The sequence below is a fragment of the Rhinolophus ferrumequinum genome, chromosome 4, assembly GCF_004115265.2.
Source record: "Rhinolophus ferrumequinum isolate MPI-CBG mRhiFer1 chromosome 4, mRhiFer1_v1.p, whole genome shotgun sequence".
Classification (NCBI taxonomy): domain Eukaryota; kingdom Metazoa; phylum Chordata; class Mammalia; order Chiroptera; family Rhinolophidae; genus Rhinolophus; species Rhinolophus ferrumequinum.
In genome coordinates this window covers 92,093,319-92,116,476 of record NC_046287.1, presented here as the reverse complement: position 1 = coordinate 92,116,476, position 23,158 = coordinate 92,093,319, and the positions used below count along the sequence as shown (strand labels likewise).

At 35.1% G+C, this 23,158-nt stretch overlaps 1 protein-coding gene across 1 annotated transcript in view; it reads right to left on the bottom strand.

The window, feature by feature from the left end:
- TRPC4 (transient receptor potential cation channel subfamily C member 4) overlaps positions 1-23,158 on the bottom strand; it is a 212,872-nt gene that overhangs the window by 35,632 nt on the left and 154,082 nt on the right. Inside the window, exon 5 of the mRNA XM_033103825.1 lies at positions 7,056-7,195. Coding sequence (XP_032959716.1) covers positions 7,056-7,195 — 140 coding nt within the window. The remainder of the gene's footprint in view (positions 1-7,055; positions 7,196-23,158) is intronic.

Genomic DNA, 23,158 nt, shown 5'->3' with positions numbered 1-23,158 from the left:
TTTCCCTTTTGTTGGCTGACAGCGTTTTTGGTCTGGATCCACAGCTTGGCCAAAAAAGATCTAGGGCTGGATTCTCATTACCATTCATGCACCCTCAGATCCGGGGTAGAACCAGTACGATCCCAGCAGAGATGTCAGTTATAATATTTGATAATCTTGCCTGTGCCATAACAGGTAAACTATTTACCAAGGAGCAGAATTAGGATGATTCCATTTACCTGATACTTCACAATTGATAAATCACCTATCCTGTGGTTCTCACCTCTAATTTCTTTTTTCCAAATCCAACCTTCTATTAGCTTCCCATATGTCCATTGCTTTACTTCAGGATTCATCATTTGGCTCATTCTATTTCAATCTCTTTAATGGCTACTCTTTATTTATAGGACAAAATCCAAATTCTATAGCAGAATATGGAAAGTCCTTTCCATCCTCTTCCGGACTCCATTTCTGGTATCATATCTCATAGATATTGACCTCCTTTGTACACTCAGGCACATTGTGTCTTCTGTCTGGAATGCTCATGCATGTTCATGAACATGACAGTTGCCCACTCACTCTATCGTCTATATAATTTCAGGACAATGCCAATAAAGTTTAATTCCTCCCTTGATGCAACCAAGGCCTCTGATGTAGATCTTATCACATTGCAAGACCCTTATTTATATGCATTTCTTTTTCCTCCACCTGACTGTGAACTGCTGGAGTACATAGGCTATATCTTTTATTTTTGCATTCTCAGCAACCATATCAAAAGCTGGTTTCCTAGTGTGCCCTATAAATTCTTATTGATTGATTCACATAATGGCTGTCCTCTTTACTTGTCACAGAGTCTGTATTTGTACACAAATAAGGCACCTTTTCCTGAAATAGTGAGTCATACGTTATTAAAAATTAGCACGAAAAATTAAATGATAAACAAAAGAAGGTAAGGAAGCCTGAGTCAACAAGTAAGTATGACATCACAGACTCCCAAAGTACACACTCTTTTAATTATCATTATTTAACACATATAAAATTAAGGACTTCATTAAATATTATAACTTGCCCCAAATCAGACAGATTGCATGCAGTAAAGGCACCTGTGGCCTCAAGAGATCCAAGATGGCAGAGTAGATAAACACTGTGCCTGCTTCCTTTCATGAACACATTAAAATTACAACTAAATTACAGAACATCAACCTGGAGAAACATTAAAGTCTAACTGAACAGAAGTTTTATAGCTAAGGATATAAAAAAGAAGCCACTCAAGACTGGTGGGATGGATGCAGACACGAAATGGGATTGCCTCAAACCTCCATGTGGCGGTTGAGACTGAGGAGGGATATCTCGGCTGTGGAGGTTCCCTCCTGAGGAGAGAGATACCACAGCCCCACATCAGGCTCCCCAGCCCAGAGTACTGGTACCAGGAAGAGGAGCCCCTGCAACATCTGGCTGTGAAAAACTGTGGGGATTCTGACCGTGTGTGGGACGGAAGGCTATGGGAAACTCAGACATCCTCTTTTGGGTACTGTGCACAGACCCACTCACTCACAGGCACTCACCCTGCGCTCTCCAGAAGGATAATGACTCAGAAGGCATCAGAGGCATATGGGGGGAGGCAGACTGAGGTATAAAGCTTTGAGGCAAGGGCTGGAAGACAGTCACTATTTTCCCTGTGTAGGGTCCTTCTCCCATGCAGCTAGCAGGCAGCGGTCATCTTTCCTGTGTTGAGCCCTCCCCAAATGCTGATGGCCAAATTTGAATCTCATTGACCTGGTGAGCTCTGCTGCTCCACCCTGCTGACTCACTGGGACCACACCCGACTCCCCCAGAGGCACTTCCTGGTTGAGCAGCCAGGTGGGGAACTGTGTCTTGTAAAACTATGAGTCTGTGGACTCCAGGAAGGCAATGACTGGCCTCAGTGTGCTCTGAGACTTTTGCTGAGTAGTACCAGGCTCAGCACTGGCACTAAACCAGAATCTGTATTTATCTGGTGACCCACAACGCTTCCCACTCTAGTGACTCCCTGAGACCCTGCCTCACCCAACCTGCATACTGCATGAAGCTTTATCAGTGGCTGAACCTTAAGGGAGCTGGCAGGTAGCAACAGGCCCCTGGAGTTTCGCAGAACAACCCCAGGCCTGGTACTGGTGGCAGACATCTTTGGTTTGCAGTGTGACCTCTCCCACATGCCACCAGGTTTAGCACAGGCAGCAAACAACTGAAGATTACTTTGTAGCTCCTACCAGGTAGTCCTCAGCAGTCAGCTGATTTCTCAACAGAAACTTTGTAGGCCAGAAGGGACTGACATGAAATATTCAATGTGATGAAAAGTAATGACCTACAACCAAGAGTATTCTACACAGCAAAGCTATCACTTAGAATCAAAGGACAGTAAAGGAAAAGCTAAAGGAGTTCATCACCACTGAACCAATAGTATTACAAGGAATGTTACAGGGATTTCTTTAAGATGGTGGGGCGGGGGAATAAAAATATGAATAATAAAATGGCAATACCTATATATCTATCAAAAATTACTTTCAATGTAAATGGATTAAATGCTCTAATCCAAGGAAAAAAAAAAAAAGGGCAGCCAGATGGTTCAGTTGGTTAGAGCCCGAGCTCTCAATAACAAGGTTGCCGGTTCAATTTCCACATGTGATGGTGGGCTGCACCCCCTGCAACTAAGATTGAAAATGGTGACCGGACTTGGACCTGAGCTGTGCCCTCCACAAGTACATTGAAGGACAATAACGTGGAGCTGATGGGCCCTGGAGAAACACACTGCTCCCCAATATTCCCCAATTAAAAAAAAATGAAAAAAGATAGGAAGGCTGCTTGGATAAGAAAACAAAACCCTTATATATGCTACCTTTAAGAGAATCACTTCAGATCAAAAGACACACACAAACAGAAAGTAAAGGGATGGAAAAAGATATTTCATGAAAATAGAAATGAGAAACATACAAAAAATTCTGCAGTAGCAATACTTATATCAGACAAAATAGACTTTAAAACACAGGCTGTAACAATAGACAGAGGAGGACCCAGTAATCCCACTTCTGGGTATTTATCTGAAGAAACCCAAAGCACTACTTCAAAGGGATGTGTGCATCCATTGCAGCATCGTTTACAATGAACCAGCTATAGAAGCAGCCTAAGTGTTTGTCAATGGAAGAATGGATAAAGAGGAGGTAGTGCATATATACAATGGAATATTGCTCGGTCAGGGAAGGGAAAAGGTTCTTGCCATCTGTGGTAGCAAGATGTGGAGGGTGTTGTGCTGAGTGGAGAGTCAGACAAAGAAAGACAGACGCAATGTAATTTCACTTACCTGTGGAATCTAAAGAACAAAATAGACAAATGAATCCAAAACAAACTCACAGATACAGAAAACATTTTGATGGTTGCCAGATGGGAGGGGGGTTAGGGTGGATGAAAAAGGGGGAAGGGATTAAGATGTACAAATTAGTTGTTACAAAGTAGTTATGGGGAGGTAGAGTATAGCATAAGGAATAGAGTCAGTAATATTGTAATAACTATGTATGGTGTCAGATGGGTGTTAAATTTATAGGGGTGATAGATGGGAGGGGGTTGGAGGGCAGGGTAAAAGGGTGATGCGTTTATAAGTACAAATTGTTAGTTAAAAAACAGTCATGGAGATATAAAGCGCAGGGAATATACTAAGTTATATTGCAATAACTATGTATAGTGCTAGGTGGGTACTAGACTAGTCAGGGGGATCAGTTCTTAAATTATACATATATCTAACCACTGTGCTATACACCTGAAATTAATATAAAATAATACTGAATGTCAACCATAGTTGAGGAAATTAAAGGAAGGTGAATGGGAATAAGACATCCAAATTTCCAGGTATAAAACAAATAATGGTGATATAATATATAGCATAGGGAATATATTCAATAATATTGTGATAGCATAGTATGGTGTCAGATGGTTGCTGGACTTATCATGGTGATCACTCCATTAGGTATATAAATACCTAGTTAAATAATTACTGTGTACCCCTGAAACTAATATAATATTATATGTTAGCTGTAAAAAACACAGGTGTGAATCAAGAACTCAAACTCTTTTTCAACTAAAATAAAACAAACGAAGAGGTGTAATAAAGACATTACAAATAGCAAGTCCAGTGGGATCAGTACACGAAGGAGGAAGAAAGGAGTAAATGAGAAAAGAAAAACTAACATGAGCATTTATTCCACAACAGGCACTTTAAATATATCAACCCTTTTACATCTTATACCAACACAATAAGGTAGAAATTGTTATTTTTGTAATTTTATAGATGAAGCACAGAGAAGTGAAACAACAGGTTCAAGTTCACACAACTAGTAAGTGATGGAGGAAGGAACTGAGCTCAGGAAGCCTGACTCTAAAGTGCATACCATTACCCATTGACCATGCAACTCAAGTTATAGTCACACAAACTAATCATTCGGGGAGAACATTTCAGAATTTATATGTGTAATCATATATGTATAACTCCTATCACTCAAGTGCATAAATAAACTATATCTTCAGAAGATTTCATGTCATTTACCTCATTGTCACTTGAGGTAAAGTGACAACTTTTCTACCTCCCTTTTCCCACGCTCCTTCCCTTTCTTCTTCATCAATTGGGGTGGATGAGTTGAATGTTAGGCATAAATATTCCCTTAATGTGAAATATAGAATGATGTTTGTATTTTAATATTAAAATAGATGTTGCATATGAAGAATTGACAACTTTTTAAGAAAATTAAAATCCCATGTCTAGCAGCATGAAAGCAAAAAACCCACAGTATCCATTAATTTATGTATTTGTATCTTCTGTATACAAGAATCTTATATGTGAAAATATATATGACTACATGTAAACACCATAGTAATATATAAAATATTATGTATCTTAGTATAAATATTACATATAAGAAATATGCAAGGTCTGACTTGTGAACTAGCTGCAATGATATTACTAACCTTTTATTTTTACATCAGAGGGATTATTCATTATGAATTTGTACCAATTGGACAAACAGTTAACCAAATTTGCTATTTGGAAGTGCTGAAAAGGCTGCGTGAAAAAGTTAGTTGACCTGAACCTTTCACCAACAATTCATGGCTCTTGCATCACAACAATGCATCAGCTCACATAGCACTGTCTATGAGGGAGTTTTGAGCCAGTAAACAAATAACTGTATTGGAACACCTTCCCTACTCACATTATCTGGCCCCCAATGACTTCTTTCTTTACCCGAAGATAAATGAAATATTGAAAGAAAGACATTTTGATGACATTCAGGACATCAAGGGTAACATGATGACATCTCTAATGGCCATTCTAGAAAAAAGGTTCCAAAATTACTTTGAAGTATGGACTAGGCACTGGCATCAGTGCATAGCTTCCCAAGGAGAGTACTTCAAAGGTGACCATAATGATATTCAGCAATGAGGTGTGTAGCACTTTTTCTAGGATAAGTTTGCGAACTTAATTGTCTGACCTCTTATGAGAGAGATCTCTTTTGGAATCAATCTTATAGTTCTCTGTGCTGTTGAATAGACTTATACAGTCCAGTGCTATTCTAAGTTCTTCCTTAGACTAGCTACATCAGCGTAACCTAATGAGTTTGCTAGAAATGCAAATTTATGTCCCTCCCTAATACTCCCAATTTAGAATTTCTACAGATGAAGGAAAAGAATCTGTTTTAGCAAGCTCTCCAGGTGATTCTTACGCACCAGAAAGCTTGAGAAAAACTGCTATAGTTGTAGAAAAACAGAATTTTATAACTGCATGGGGCCACACAAACACACAAAAATACACTACTTTTTAGTAGAGAGACGTCAAGTATTTTATAGATAAACTTACTTAAGGATCATTACAGAGGAAAGAGGAATTGCACTTAAAAACAGACTGTCCATCTTCTACATAGATTCATATCCTAGTCGGTTAAGATAGTACCTTCTACTATCTCAAGATCTTCAAGGGCAGTAACCTCAGTAGTAACAGGAACCATTACTAATTATGTTTCCATTATTAAAACATAGCTTGCTTTCCATGAAATAGGTAGAAAAAATGCTTTTCCCTAATGTTTTGATGAGTGCTGAAGACATTTGAATTAAACAAATTCTGGAAACTATGGTCTTTCCAATTTGGGCAATTTTGATCCTGTCATTACTGAATATTGCACAAGGAGACTCAGGTCTCTATTTTGAAAATGAGAGTAAATGAATGAGTTCACCTACATGTTAGCATTTTCTAATACAGATGACTAAATTGCATGAATCATTCCTGCAAAGCACAATTAGATGCTCTTCATTTTTTACTAACTGACTAATCATTTTTGAAACAAAATTTTTAAAAAGGGACAAAAAAAAAAAAAAGACGGAAAAAGAAATGCAGGAAGGAAGAGACGATAATACTTTGGTTTGAAAAACATCCCCCAAAGTACAAAATAATCCCAATTGTCATTGCAGAAGAAAACTGTTTTATGTAAATTATGTGGTTTGGCATAAGATTGATGTGCAAAATCTGGGGGAGTAATGGGTGTGTAAGATTTCAGGCACCATCACGTTGAATGGGATGAGGAGAAAGAAATTATATTCTGCTCTAATAATATCAAACTATGTTAGTATAAACTGCAGTAATAATGTCAGTACTTTGAAGAGTAATATTTTGATCTGGCTATGTAATTTTATCATTTAGTTATAACTGATAAAAATAGATTTGGTCGCCAAAATTTAAACAGTGTTTGAGGTAGAATTTCATTAGAAATTGAAAGGAATAGAAACAAGAGCAGCTATTATGAATAATTTTGAGGCATCATTCAATTTAGATGCAAGAAAATTGAGTGGTAACTTCTAATTGTTTATTAAATTTGTATTATTATGACTATAAATTGTGTATTATCTACGTATTTTATATCTATCAATAAGGTCATGAACTGACAAATATCACATATAGATAAATAACACTAAGTAACAATGTTAATAAAATTGATAGCAATTGAAAATACATCAATATTTATCAGAATTTATGCTTTACCAACAACATCAACAATAGTTACCTTTACAAACGCCACAATTTTCAAAGAGATTGTTGCCAAATATAAGGAGTTCATCACAAAATCCATTAGATTCCACCAATCGTGGATGTAATCCTGAAGTCCACCATCCCACATTTGTTTTATTTCTCCCCATATAAAACCTGCAATTATAGAAAGATTTATTGTAAGTGTAATGTTCAATCACATTACTAAAAACAGATTCACAATTTAAGAATTATAGAATCTTGGAGCTGCAAGAGACCATACTAGATGCAACTTTTATTTTTATAGGTAATAATATTGAGTCCCAGCCAGATTGTAGAATTTCAGGACACTCAGCTAATTGTAGAGAATGTTGTTAGAGCAGCTTCACTTTCTTTTACATAGTATTTGAAAATTCATACGAATGTGCGATTTTGAAATCAAACAGTAATTCCGCTATATTTTTCTCATGGAAAATAACATAGCATATACTTGTAAACAAATACTTTAAGATGTTTTTCATCCCAAGTCAAAAACAGTGTATCTAGTGAATGTAACTAATGGTATGTAAATACCATTAAACAGGGTATTTTGTTGTGTATTTGGAAGCAATTAGCACCTTCAGAAATCTGATTTCAGGCCTGGACAAAACGAAGTTATAACATTCATGGTACTTCCTCAAAAGACCTTTTATCTAGCAATAGCTTTAAAGCTACATCCAGAGAAAATAAATATCCCTTTACTTTATTATGGTCATAATTTAATAGGAAATGTTTTATTTTCAAATTCTAGAAAGTACTTATAAAATATCATTGTATATCATTATTCTATTTCCATATTCTTACTAAAATGCTATAAATCTGTTTTAGAGCCTAACGATGAGACAAAGATATCAAAGTATCCAGAATCAGGAAATATTAAAAGGATAAATATGATTTAACAGCTACATTAATACTAGCTAAAAATAAGACTCTTTTAAGAAAATGATAGTCTGGAAATTCAATGTGTAGCAGAGAGTTTCACATCTGTCTGACACGAAAAGCAAGAAAAAGTCAGATTAACTATGAAACCATAACTTTTCAGAAACCCATCAGAGATGAAAAACCAAGGAGCCTATACTTCAAAGAAAAGCAGGTTCTCCAGTACGAGCCACGATCTGAGTATTAGGTCACCTGTGGCAGATCACTGGCATCATACAAGGGAGTAAGATTTCAGACAAACTTTTTAAACACACTGAGTGTGAGCTAGCAGGAGAGAATAGAACCCCTGGGACACAGACACAAGGAGAGTTTGCACCCACATGCATGCTCTTTTCCACAGACCCCACTGATTCTGGGGGAAGAGCACAAAGCCCTACCCAGGTTCCTGTCCCCTAAGGAGTAAAACACTTTAGCACTATGGGAAAAGCAGGAAACAGTCCTGGGCCTAGGGTTAATACCAATATCGTTAGAGATTTCCTACCACTGGGGGAAGGTTAGGAAACTAACTCTCTTTTGCACATGACCTGAAAAGTTTCACTGCCACAAGAAGGCTGGCATGGATCACTGAGACCTCCATCCCCATTCCCAGACATGAGCTGATAAATCGGACCCTTGACTAGGACAACAGAGACTCTTCTGCTCCTCATCACCAGGCTGACAGACAACAGGTGACAAGCCGAAGCTGACAATTACTAGAGGAGTGGTAAGAGCATAGAGAACACCCTCTGAGGCACGGGTGCACAGAGAAGCCAAAAGCTATGGAACCCTCTTCCCCACCTGTCTTAGTCATTTTAGGTTGCCATACCAAAGCATCACAGACTGGGTGTCTTGTAAAAAGCAGAAATGCATTTCTCATAGTTCTGGAGTCTGCAAATCTAAGACCAGGATATCAGCATGGTCAGGTTTTGATGAGAGCCCTCTTCCAAGTTGCACACTGCTGACTTCTCTTTGTTTCTTCACAGAGCAGAAAGAGAGTAAGCTAGCTCTCTGACCTCTTTTTATAAGGGCACTAATCTTATTCATGTACAATCCACTCTCATGACCTAACTGTCTGCCAAAGGCCCACCTCCAAATACCATCACATTGGGGGTTAGGATTTCAACATATGAATATGGCAGAGACAGAGACATGCAGTCCATATATCACCCTAAGAAGTATATGGTGTGCTGAAGCCGACTGTAACAACAACGAAACCCAAACCCAGCTCAGCTACTGATAATATTGCCTCAATTCCTCCACTAATGTTCTAGCAGAAGAGGAATCTCTATTTTCACACATAAATGCTATGTACATCTGTCTAGTCTTCTGCACAGGCGGAATCACCCTTACAACACACACACACACACACACACACACACACACACACACGATACTTCTTGTTCACACTGTTTTTACAAAGATAAAGCATTGACAGCATTGAGTTGGGGGTGGCATGAAAATAAAAGACACATTGCACATAAAGGAATAATATAAGACTGATACCAAACTTATCTGAAATTATGCAAGACAGAGTGACATCATTAAAGTGTTAAAAGGGAAAAAAAAGTCATTCCAGAATTCTACACATAGAACAAATAGTTCAAATAAATGAAGGTGAACAAAAGACATTTTTTAGACAATCAAAAACTCAGAAAATTTATTGTCCTAAGACCCATGCTACAAGAAATGCTAAAGGGATATTTTTTTTAAGCAAAAGGTGTATGATACTAAATACAAACTTAGGTTAATAAAAAGAAACGAAAATCTATATCTAAAATGGCTAAAATAAAAATAAATGTAAAATATATCTTTAAAAATTTTTTGAATTGCTCTAACATACCATTGAGGGCCTAATGCAAAAATAATAGCAATTTACTGTAGTTTATAACATGTGACATATGTAAAAGTAAAATATCTGACATTAGCACAGAAGATGAGAGAGAGGAATTTGAAACATACTATCATGAGGTTCTTCTTATACTACATGTAAGACAAAATATTATTTGAGGTTAGACTGTGACAAATTAAAATTCCATATTGTAAATCCTAGGGAATTCCCTTAAAATATTTTTAAATGTTTAAATAAAGAACCAGAAATGTAAATAAATGTGGAGCTACAAAAGAATACTCAATCCATGAACAGGCAGAAAATAAAATGGAAAAATGCAACAAAGAACAGATGGAGCAAATAGGATAAACAATAGTAATGGCATGGATTTTTAAATCCACCCTTATCTATAATTACATTGAATGAAATGTATGGTCTAAACATAATAATTATAAGGCAGATGGCTATATAAGATAAAAATACAAAAAACCCACCTATATCATAATTCATCAATAGGTTAAAAATAAAGGAATAATAAAGACACCATGAAATACCAATGAAAAGAAAGCTCAAATGGCCACATTAATATAAGAGTAGATATATTTCAGAAGAAGAAACGTTATTAGGTATGTAAAGAGATATAACATGAGGATAAAAAGGTCAATTCAGAGAGACGACAGAACAATCCTAAATATGGATACAACTAACAAAATAACCGTATATAATGCAAGATGCCATAATTATTAGAACTAAAATAAAAAATAAAGGTACAATTATAGCGAGAGACTAAATTTAGCATTCCTCTCTATAACCAACAGAACCAGTAGGCCAAAATTTAGTAATGACATAGAAGTCCTGAATAACACTATCAACAACCTGACAACATTTTCTTTTCCGAGTGCATGTGGAACATTTACTGAGATAGACCATATTATGGGCTATAAAACAAACCTTGAATACTTATACCAGTTGAAATCATACAAAGTGTGCTATATGATAACATAAACAGCAAATCAATGATGAAATGTATCTAGAAAATCCCTACATATTTTGCAATTAAACAATAAACTTCTAACAACTCTTGGTCGGAGGGCAAATTACAGAATAATTAGAAAATATTTTGAATTGATTGAAAGTACAACCAAAAAATAAATAAATCTGCGATGCAACTAAGAGTGGACTTTATAGGTATAAATCTGTGCTGCAGCTAAGAGTGGACTTTGTAGGTCTAAGTGCTTTACTAGATAGAAAAGAATAAAGATCACAAATAAGAGATCTCAGCTTCAAACATGACACTATGGAAAGAAGAGCAAATTGAACCCAAAACCAGCAGAAAAAAGAAAATAAAAAAGATAAGAGCAGAAATCAATGAACTTTAAAACATAAAACTTGAGGGGAAAAATCAATGAAAACAGAATCTAGAAGTTTGAAATAGTCAAAATAGATACAACTCTAGCCAGAATGATGGTCAAGAGAAAATTGAGAAGATATATATGATCAATATCAAAAAAAAAAAAAATGAAAGAAGGGCCATCAATACAGACATACAGATATTATAAAGATAACAAGTGAATAAAAAGAGCAACTTGATACCCGTAAATTTCACATCTGGAATGAATTGGACATTTTCCCTGAAAGATACAAACTTCTAAACTGACTCCAGAGGACCCAGAATAACCTGAAATGTCCTATGCTTATTAAAGAAAGTTAATTCGTAGTTAAAAATCTTCTTACAAAGACAATTTCAGGTTCAGTTGTTTCATGGTGAATTCTACCATACATTTAAGGAAGAAGTAATACCAGTGTGAATCAAACACAAATATTCAAGAGGAAGAAACATTTAAGAGGCAAGTATTATTCTGACAAACTTCAGACAAAAATAACACAAAGAAAACTGCAGTACACACTCATAACCCTTATGAACATGCACTAAAAATCCTCAACAAATATTAGTAAATTAAATACAGTAATATATAAAATTGATGATAAAATCATGTCCAAGTGCTGGTTTTCCCAGGAATGAAAGATTGTTTTAACATTTAAGGATCAATCAATGTAATTTATATCATCAGCAGAGTATTGAAAAGAGAAGATCTTCTCAATAGATTCAGTAAATGCTTTTGACAAAATTTAATATGCATTCATGTTAAAAATTTTCAGCAAAACATGAATAGCAGGGAAATTTCTTGATTTGATAAAGATCTATAAAGATCTACAACTACCATCATACATATTCTGTAAAGGGTCAGGGAATAAATAATTTAGGGTTTGCAATTAATTATTGGGTGTGGTGTGTTACAATGAATTTATTTAGAAAAACAGTGAAAGGGCCAGATTTGGCCTCTGTGCCATAGTTTGCCAACCCCTGTCCTGTATCTTGATTGTGGTGATACATGCATGACTCTGTTTATCAACATTTTAGATCTCTATATTCTAAAACTACTATAAAATAAAGTAGTGCTACAGCTTAATTTGAAGATAGCAAAAAAATTACGAGAGATTGATGTAGATAGATGAATGGAAATAGGGATAGATTAAAAATAAAGAAAATACTAATGGTGATATACTGGTGACAGGTAATATATGCATTGCTATACATTTCTTTCACATTTTCTGTAGTTTTGAAAATTTTCACAATCAAACTTTGGAAAAGTGTTTTAGACATGATGATCTCTCATTAATTAGTGAAAACTAGCAGTGACTATTTAATGTTCTCAATAAAGTTTTATGTTTAATTTTAAGTTACATTTAATTTAAGACTGATTTCAGTTGAATCAATCATAGTGTGCATTTTAAAGGCTGCTGTAGACCACTGCTTTATTCTGGATTTGGTGTTTACGTCCTAGCTTCCCTTTTGAGGTTCCTTTCATAAATAAATCTCCCTTGAGAGCTTGGATAAGACTGCGACATAATTGGGGCATATATTTCTTCCTGTATTTTGAAGATAGGAATATATCAGAACTGAATAAAATATGATGGATGCACTGTATTTTAGAGCTTGTGGAAACTCTAGAATTTGTTTTATCCAATGAGGACAAATGCTCAGTACAGATAGAAACACTCCCCTCTCCCACTTCCGTGGTACTTTTACCTACTGAGCCTGGGTACAGTCGTAGAGTCCAGCATGCAAACACAACGTACATAAAACACAAAAACAATAACAACAACAAAATTTAAAGCCCAAAGAAGCAGTGTGACCAATATTATGCTACAAGGTAATGGAGAAACCAGGACTGGATCTCAATCTCCTTAAAGCAGCGCTCTTAAACAGCATTTTCTGATTCTTGAGATTTCACAATGTAGCTTATTTGTGCTGTTTTGCTTGAAACTTTGCCAGTTCCCAGAGATTAGAAGACTTGCTCATGCAATCTTTGACTGCCTGCATTTCAAATTAACTTTCATCAGAAGGCACAGTGATAGGAACTGGACAATGTCAGGTGAATGAGGTGCCAGCCTTAGTTCAGCTCGTCATCAGCTTTGTGATCTTAGCCAGTAGTCTCATCTTTCTCGGTTTCAGTTATCTTACTTCAAAGAAAGCGAGGTTGAACTACACACAAAATTCTATGTATAGTATCATACAGGAACTATCATTCTACTCCAATGGTATAAATAGCCAGACATTGCTTCTTCCTGTTTGGATTATCAAAATTTTACTAAAATCAGTTATTATAATAGCTGCCATGAAAGATGAAAAACTACCCTGTACCTGAGGACACAGATGTGCTTTGATCGGCCTCAGAAAGCAGAAGCTGGATTTTTGATATGAAAATCACAGAAAGGAACCTTCTTGCCCAATGTAAGAAAGGCAATCCAAGCTCTTCCAGAACTGGAATGGATCGCCCTGTGGAATGGGGATTCCAATCCAGAACCTGGAATGTCTTCCATCAGTCATACTCCAGAGAAATTCCAGGAGAAAATGGAAACCTGGGCTGTCTAATCTCTACAGGTTATTCCAACTCTATGAATTTGTGATTGTGTTGTTTTCAAATTTGTATGTATCATAAAATGAATATATTTTCAATACTTACTAACCAACCAGAGTGTTTATATTTTATTTCCCTTTATAGATAAATTGTGTTGTCTCTCTTCCTTCTTCTACCAAACCGGAAAGCCAAACATGATTATTAACAGTAACCAAAATAAGTAACTTCAAATATTTTCAGGGTGATTATGTAGAGGAATAAAGACATTAGGGCTAATTGCTTCAGAGGCCAAAATGAGGACCATTGGGAAGCAAGGAGGAAGTTTATTATAAGGCAAAATTTTAGCCTACAGCTCCTTAATATCTGAGCAGACTCTGTTCTTCTTAGATGAGTTCAAGGAGATGACACGTCTGTTCGAAGTTTGGACTAGATGACCTTTAAGGTTTCCTGAGATGAGTTAACAACAAAATCTCACAATCTAGATATAGTACAGTTCTTTTGGAGTTCGAAGAGATTTTAAATCTGACTTTCCTGACCACACAAAATAATTTTACTTCTGACCTCTGTAAGGCACACTTCTCTGTGAAAAACAGAGATCCTGATCAAACTGAGACCTTGCACCATCATTTTTTTATAACTTGAGCTGTAAATAAGACTGTGAATTAGTGCTCATTGGCTAATGGAGTTTGAGCTCTTTTGTTTTTAAAGCACCACATTGGATTATCTTATTGCTCTAGTTACCACATGTGTTTGAGGACTATTGATCTCTAGTTTTTATAAGCACATTAGCGAAATACCAAGTTTCTTTATTCTGGCAACATTTACTGAAGTTTTTGAAGAAAACAAGCCTTTAGAAAAACTAGAGGGTGCTATTAACTGACTGAAAAACGCATCCAGATAGTAAGCTATTCATGGTAACTAAAAAGTCTGAAGACAACAAAGCTTGAGGGAACTTCTGTCACAAAATGTTTGTCCTGTTCCCACAATGGGAACATTTCAACTTACTCTCTGCTGTTTATAAACGGATGACATATGATTTCTCAGAGTCGTCTAATTACAAGCATTGATGTCAAGACTGTGGGGACCAACAAAAGGAAGATCACAGTGCAAATGAGTCAGAGAACTTTCTTTTAAAAATATATGTGGATGCCTGGAAGTTTTTACTGTATTTTTTTTCTAACTTTCCCATAACAGTTTTCATCAGGGCTATTTGAGTGTTCCATTACATCTTATCATGTGAAGCTGGCTGTGAGGATTAGATGAAGTAGGCAGGCGGGAGATGCCACATTTCACAGCCCCAGTTTCACATGAGAAATGTGTAATACTGCAAACAGATCTCTTGTCCTTTCTTTCTGTCAGCACTTACACAAAGAGTAAATAATCCCAAACAAAGAGCAAGTCACCTTTGCACGACAGCCATCTCCAAGGGCCTGTTATGGCAGCCCCAAAGCTAGCTGACCTTAATAGAACACTGAGTTCCATGCTGTGGCATCAAATTAGTGAAGATAAAGAGAACAATAAGAATTCCTCCCTGCTGAAGGTTTCCTTTCTTTCTTCTTTCCCCCCAAAAAATCAGGGAACAAAAACTAGTTAAAATTCTGCTTCTGTCCAAAGAGGAATCTAAATGTAGTCTCAGTAAAGACTCACATTAATGCTGGACCCTGAAGAGGCACTAAGGTAAGGGGCAGTTCCTATTTTCTAAGTTTGATACTTAAAACCCAAACAAAGAGTGAGATAAGAGCCCCATTATCGACTTCTGAAGAGAGCTTAGCCACATCTTTCCTCTAGGGCTTACTAAGAGGCATCAGGACCAGATCTGTAACCAACCACCTGCCACTCCAAACCTATGGTTTATACAGAGAGAAGACTCACAAGATGTGACAAGAGTGTCTTGAGGTCAGGGAAGTATAGTTTTTGTGCTAAAAGGAAATGCCAGCAGGATAGGTGAGGCTGATTACTACACTTCCTTGAGTGAGAGAGACTCCAGGAAAATCCCTCCTAAAAACTGGAGATTTCTACAAGGAGAAACTGGCATTTCAATACCTGCTGGGGCTAATTGTCTTGCTCAGGCGATTGTCTTGCACACCTCTCCTTGGGTGTACTTCATAATGGAAAATAGAAAAACAGTAGGGCTTGGCAGTAGGGCAGCTGGCAGCTGAGAGCAGCCTAAGCTCCTCCCGTGTGATGTGACAAGGTTTGTGATGTTCTTGGGGAGTGAGTGTTTATCACAGGAAGAAGCTGGGTTTGAGCCATCTTGCCTTTTTGCTTTGGCTAAAGTACAGGATCCCAAAAGGGGCCAAGTGCTGATCACAAAGAGTTGAGGGACTAGAAGATGTCAGGCAGAGCTTAATCTCTGATTCAGAGAACTGTGCAGTTTGGAGGCATACAGGGCCCACTAAAGAACCCATGCATCCGTCAGGAGAGTCAGCATGTCAAGCCCTATCATATAGGTTACTCAGTATTAGCCAGAGATGTAGACAACCAACAAGGAAAGAGCTGTGACCTGGGTCCCAGGAAGTAATATAGATGTTTAATTTCATGTCATCCCTCTTCCCAGAAGCCCAGCAATGGGGAAAACATAAAGAGTCTGTGTCTCTCCTTCCATTCTAGTGTTGGGTTGAAGTATGAGCGAAAGATGGGTAATTCCAAGTTCTTCAAGCTATCATTCGGGCTTGTTTTCAGAAAGAGGAGAGCTTTAAACTGATTATAAGATTCAAGTTTTAACTGACCTGGGACTACTTTTTAATAACTCAAAATTTCAGGAATCAATATCACTAGACGTATCATTAAGAGATAGGGAAATGATATTTGGTATCGGGCTGTTGGGGAAAGTGATCGGAAGAAGTCAAACCATTTCATGTCAAGACTCCATAATAAAGCTATTACGTAAATATGAAATTTGGCTCCAGAATTGTATATCAATCTACTGTTTAAAGATTCTGGAATTTAGGAATTTTGAATTTAGGAGAAAATTCAAAATCTAATTTTTTCATGAAAATCCACAATGATTATGATTTTATTCAGCAGATCACACTTCAAGAAACACTGATTTAAGGGACAGTGAATAAAGATGTTTAGATTGAAGATATCTAAAACCTTAAATTACTATGGTTTTGTCATCATCACATTAAAATTTAGAGAAAAAAAAGAATATACAATAAAGAAAATATGTATTTTCAAAATGTGCCAAGAAGGTTACCATGTTGGCTTTCAGTTAAGATGTAGAATGTAAAACTTTACAGTTCTGGTCACCTGATAGCTTATGACCTAAATATATTAATTTAAAAATCAAGTAAATTTTTATAAATGCAGTAGCATTCTTTTTATAAGATTTCCCTTTAAAAATTTCCATGAAAACTGAGACATAGAATGCTTATATAGATGGGGGAACAATGAATAAATATTCCTCCAAATCTTTGCTCAAGTCATCTTTTCAATGAGTGATAGTAGTTGCTTAATATACATATTTTGAATGAATGAATATTAATGTTTGCACTATGAGAATTCCAATTTTTCACTTAATGCAAACCTCCTATTATTTTAAAATCAATTATGTACCAAGAAAATATATTCATCTTTTTACATTTTCCTGAAGATGCCCCTACACATACACACACCAATGAAATTTTAAAAATTAATGATATTCTCGGAATCAAGGAAATTTAACTTGAGGTTTAGTAAGTGATCATAGAAGCCAAAAAAGAAACATCTAAAGATCATATCAAAGGATTGTATTATTTCTTTTTTGGAATAGATTGCTTCTTTCAGTATTAGGGAGTTACGTATGATACATGTGTTTCAGATTGGAGATGGGTGTTGGTGGAGGTGGTGATGGAAGTAGTGGTGATGTGATGGTAGTGGTAAATTTGGTATATTAGCAAACATGATATTCAATAGTAAATTACATCAAGTGTGCATCTTAAAGAGTGTTGCATCTTCAATGAATCATAAACATGGTCCATTCCTATTTGACCTGGGTAAAGATTAAAGTTGGCAAAGAGGTGGAGAAAATAGTAAATAAATTTGTGTTGGAGACTTGAGTTCCTGGGCTCCTGAGTTTTTGCTCCTTGAATTTTACTTCTCCCATTTCTGGGGCAGTATTTATAGAAGATGAAGGTTCTAGCTCTGCAGTTACACTAACTGCATGAGGTATATATGTCATACTGCAATTGCTATCTGATTTTTTCTTGAAAATTAAAATATCCCTTTAAATTAATAAATGGATGTTCTGCAATTATATTTGAGTATCTAAATGTTTTTGCAGCTAGTTTGCTGAGGTGGTTAGAGCACCTAGCCAAGGATGAGAGTGGGGGAAAACTATAGACTTGTTTCTTATAATTGCAAGAATATCTTTTGGGGTCTATTTGACAATATAGGTAATTCAGGGGTGAGGCTGAAAGTGTGAGTACCTGAAGTCATATGATCTTAATGCCTATTAGATAGAAGAAGAATAAATGGTTACAAAAAAGGGAGAATACATATAGGATTGTTTGTCTCTATGAGGCTTTATCTAGATAAGAATGTGATCGCAATTTTTCATTTTACATTTTCAATTTGGCAGGCTTTGTTGAAAATTTAAGATTTGTTAATATCAACTCTTTAAAAGATATAACTATAAATAAAGCATGGAAATCAGAGGCAAATTTTGTTAGTGAAAAATTGTTAAATAAGTATGAGTTATAAGCAAGATGTATAATTCGGATATGAGCAATTCTTAGTTTATGCCCAGGAATTCATTAGAAGATTATTTTTAACAGAGCTTAAATGTCTTCCTATGATACATCTTTTCCTCAGTTCACCCTTCTCACCATCATGCTCAGTGTGCATAGATTTATATACTAAATAATTGTGGTATATTCCAGGCATACAAAAAATATCGAGTCACTTCAGCAACCATTTTCTTTTCTCATTGCAAAGTACTTCCTCTTTTATTAATAGGCTTCATTAATATTCTACTTCTTTTATATAGTGTTATCAGTTTCATAATTTATGCTAAGCTGATAACATATGGCCACATCTGCATATTTCGTTATATATGTACACATTTTTTGTGAGGAAATAAGCTATGACACAAAATTGATTATTATAATTGAGTTATAATGAATTCTGTGGAAAAATAAAAACTAGTTTTGGGGAAGGCCTTAAAAATTAGCACCCCTAAAGATTTACGTCATAATATTTTACACCTTATTATCTCCAGAAACAATTTTGACATGAAATTGCTACTATAATTTAGATGAATTCTTATAATATACATTATAGATATACGTGTTATATTTAGTTTGCATGTAAATTTTATGCAAAAAGGAATTTTTCATATGAATATTCATTTTGTATCCCTAGTATTATATGTTAAATATCAAACCCTGAATAAATTAAGAGCCTCAGGGTCATGGCCCAGCAGAACATAGAAGTAGCCAGGTCTCTAATCTGGCCCCAGGCTCCTTTTAATCCATCATTCAGTCTTTCTAATGACATTTTTTCTCTAGAAATTTAAAAAAATATAGCTCTGTTATCAGGTCCATATGCATGCTTGATAAAACTGTTGTTTTACTTTTTACTCCAGACTAAATGGGTAATTTGACAGTTTGAGAGGTATATTGGTGTTTATCTGTCTAGTATCTACTTATCTATGAGGAGGTTCTGACCGATTTATCTGTGATTAGTTTTTCTGCTGGTTAGAACTGTATCTCAAGGTGACAAAAATCTTAAGTTTGATCCCCGTATGAGGCTTTTAGGTTTTTTTGCTTATATGCTCAAGTTCACCTTGACAGCAAATACCGGCAAGAAGATCTCTTGAGGCTGTTTGATGGGAGAAAAGAAGGGTCAATAACCTTCAATACAAGAGAACTGGAAGGAAAAATAATTCAAAAAGCTTTGCAGGAGATGAGTTACAACGTATCAATGACACCGCCATGGAATGATATAAGCCACTATAGGTAGTTTCTAAATACATATAACTCAATAGACTTCAGTCGAAATACTGAAAAAGATGTTGAACTTCAACAGAAAAGATATTGAAAATAACACAGAAACATTATTCTGCCACTGTACTAAACACAAGAAGTTTGGATCTGTAATGCTGAATAAGTTCTTATTGCTGAAACACACAAAAGTATATAAAAATAACAGAAATTCCCAAGCAAAACCATGCTTCTTAAGGTGATAAAAGGATTGATTTGAGATGACTGATGAGAAAAAAACTTTTCTACTCAAAGTGAAACTTTGTGATCTAAATATATAAAACAGAATTCTTTTGGTCAGGATAAAAAAAAATGGGAGGTGGAAAAGTAATTATTTCTCATATGTTATGGTATCATAGGTCTGGGAAACATCCTCTGAAAATAGAAGGAAAGTAATTTAGTAAGAATGAGGGTGAAATGGGTTGAAGATCTAAGTTGGTTCAAGAAGATTTAAGAAATGTCAAATATATATATATATATATATACACACATATATATACACATATATATGTATATATATGTATAGTATATGTAAATGTATATATATTAAATGTATATGTAAATTAAGTATATATATATATATAAGTATATACACACACAGGATGTCAAAAAATGTATACACATTTTAAGAAAGGAAAACGGTATTAAAATTGAAATACTCAATATATACTGATAACAAAAGATGACTACAAGTCACATTTGACTTCTGCAATTACAAGAGGTGCTCAAAGTGGTTCCCATCAGCGTCCAGACACTTCTAATTTCGGCAAACTACTGCTTGAGCATAGATAACATCTCATAAAATGTGTATACCTTTTGTTGGTACCCCAGATATAAATATATATATATATAATATATAATATATATGTATATAAATATATAATATGTAATAAGTATATATATATTTATTCACAAGATGTAAAGTACAGCATAGGGAATATAGTCAAGGATATTGTAACAGTTATAAACAATGTCAGAGGGGTAGTAGATCGGGGGGTGGGGGGCTATCACTTTGTGAGGGGTGTAAATGTCTAACTATTATGTTGCTTTGTACACCTGAAACTAATTTAAAAAAAAGAAGACTTGAGAGAAACCCCTGCACAGAGCTTCAATTTATCATCAATAAAATTAACGTGATGAGGGACCCATTTATAAGCCACACTCTTCTCCATAACTTGTTCAGTCTTGTTCTTATAAATCTAGATGCTTCATTGAGGGACCACTTCTTTACCAGCCAGCAGGAATGAGTAAGATAACACAGAAGGCTCGTTAATATAGTAATCAAATCAGACCATGCCTTTTTGTCCATACTACACTTTTTGTAAAAGGTTAAAGCATTCCTACCCTGCTGTCTTTCCCTCTTCCCCCTCCCCCATACAAAAGACCAATTTTATCTGCTCTGATAATGATTAAAAAAAAGGGGGGGATCGTGCTAGCTCCCCACTGAGTAATAGGACTCAGTGGGACTTAAGAAGTCATCACTCTAAATTGTTCATTTTATTAATGAAGACATTGAAAATCCTGAGAGGTTGCGATCACCCATAATTTAATAGTCTCTTAGTGCCAGGACCTGGGCATGTATTCAAGTCCAGTGTTTTTTCCACACAAACCCAATAATCTAGAGAATAACATTTATAATCATGGGTCTAGCAAAGCAGTTAGAACTCACTCTTAGATATGAGGCACTCAGAATTCACCAGGCTTGATGAATAATATGCTGTTTTGATAAATGTATTTGATATTTAAGCATTCTTTTTATGCCCTGTTATTTAAGCAAGATGATCATTCATAATTTTTTTTTTTATTTTAGAAAATCTGTTTTCATCCTAAAAAAAATCTCCAAATAGATTAATTCCCCAAAGTCAGAATACCTAAAGAAAATGTTGCCTTTAACTGCTATTTCTTTTGGCTGGAACTATAATTTTCACAATTAAATTTATACTATATTTAACCATTCAGCTATGGTTTGGATATGATTTTTTCTAGCCAGTTTTCATGGAAAATTTTGTTACAACTTTTGCACCTAAAAGGTAGTCAATGACTCTTTTAATTGTACAAGTTATGAAAAGTTTGGAGCTTCTATTTTGTAATATTAATTACCATTTTCTGACATTATATAACGTATCTCATTGGTTATTATCCATTTCCTCCAGTAAAATTTAATCTTCATAAGGGCAAGGGATTTTTTTCTTTACCTATCTCTCTCTTTCTCTTTTACTTTTGTATCACTATTGCCCTGCACTAGGCTTAGTACATAGAAAGTACTCCACATATTTTCATTGATTGCATAAAGACTAGAAATACTACTCTGTTCCCCAAAAATAAGACCTAGCTGGACAATCAGCTCTAATGTGTCTTTTGGAGCAAAAATTAATATAAGACCCGGTATTATATTATATTATATTATATTAAAATAAGACCAGGTCTTATATTAATTTTTTACTCCAAAAGATGCATTAGATCTGATTGTCCAGAGAGGTCTTATTTTCGGGGAAACACAGTATATGTGCTTACACAGCATTTATCTACAACATTTTTCAAAATGAAATATTCTGTATTTCTTTTGAGATATCAGGATTTTTAGACATTCAGTATAACTTACCAACAATGGGAAATTTAATTTCCTAACACTTCTTTAAGAATTATTCCTCAAAAATTTTCTACGAAGAAACCTCCTTACAGGACATATTCCTAATGTGAGATATTGATTTTAAATGAAAACAGGGTAATTTTATATTGAATATAATTGAACTGAAATGTCATACTTCTTGTATTCAAAAAGACACTTACAGATCATCTCAACTCTCTTCCTGACTTAAGCAGGAGGATCTTGTGGTCACACTTTATGCATTTCAGGTTAATGAGAATGTACTCTATTTTAAAGTTCACTTAAGAAGGTGTTTTTCTTTCCAGTAAGATACGTAAAACACATCAAATCTTGTTCCTATGCACTTTTCTTATGGTCAGTAGAATATTTATAATCTTTAAAAGTGAAAAGTGTATCTGTCTCATATTCAGACATAGTCCTTTTTTTTCTGCCTTTTCCTTATTATACAGTCTGTGCAGTAGTTTAGAGAGTTAATCCAAACTGTTCTGAGACTGTGAATCATGAAATTTGTCACATATTTTCTAATTACTAAATAATTAGATGGATATCATACTAGAGAGGTTTAACATGATGAGCTAAATTAAAAAAAAAAGTGATTTCTGTGCAAACCACAACAGGCTAGAGAAAAGAATAATTAAAATGTAAATTTTAATTATGGCTATAATAACAACAGGAAAGGAAAACAGGGTTTTCACCAGCTACATTAAGGTTTTCTACCTTACCATGATTTGCTGCAGATCCAAAACATTTTTATTTCTATGAAAAAAACAGAAATTGAAGGATGTCCTATTATTAAATTTCCTATTTTTAATTTTACTATAAAATGTCAAAGATAAACTTAAATGGATTAATTTTAAAGAA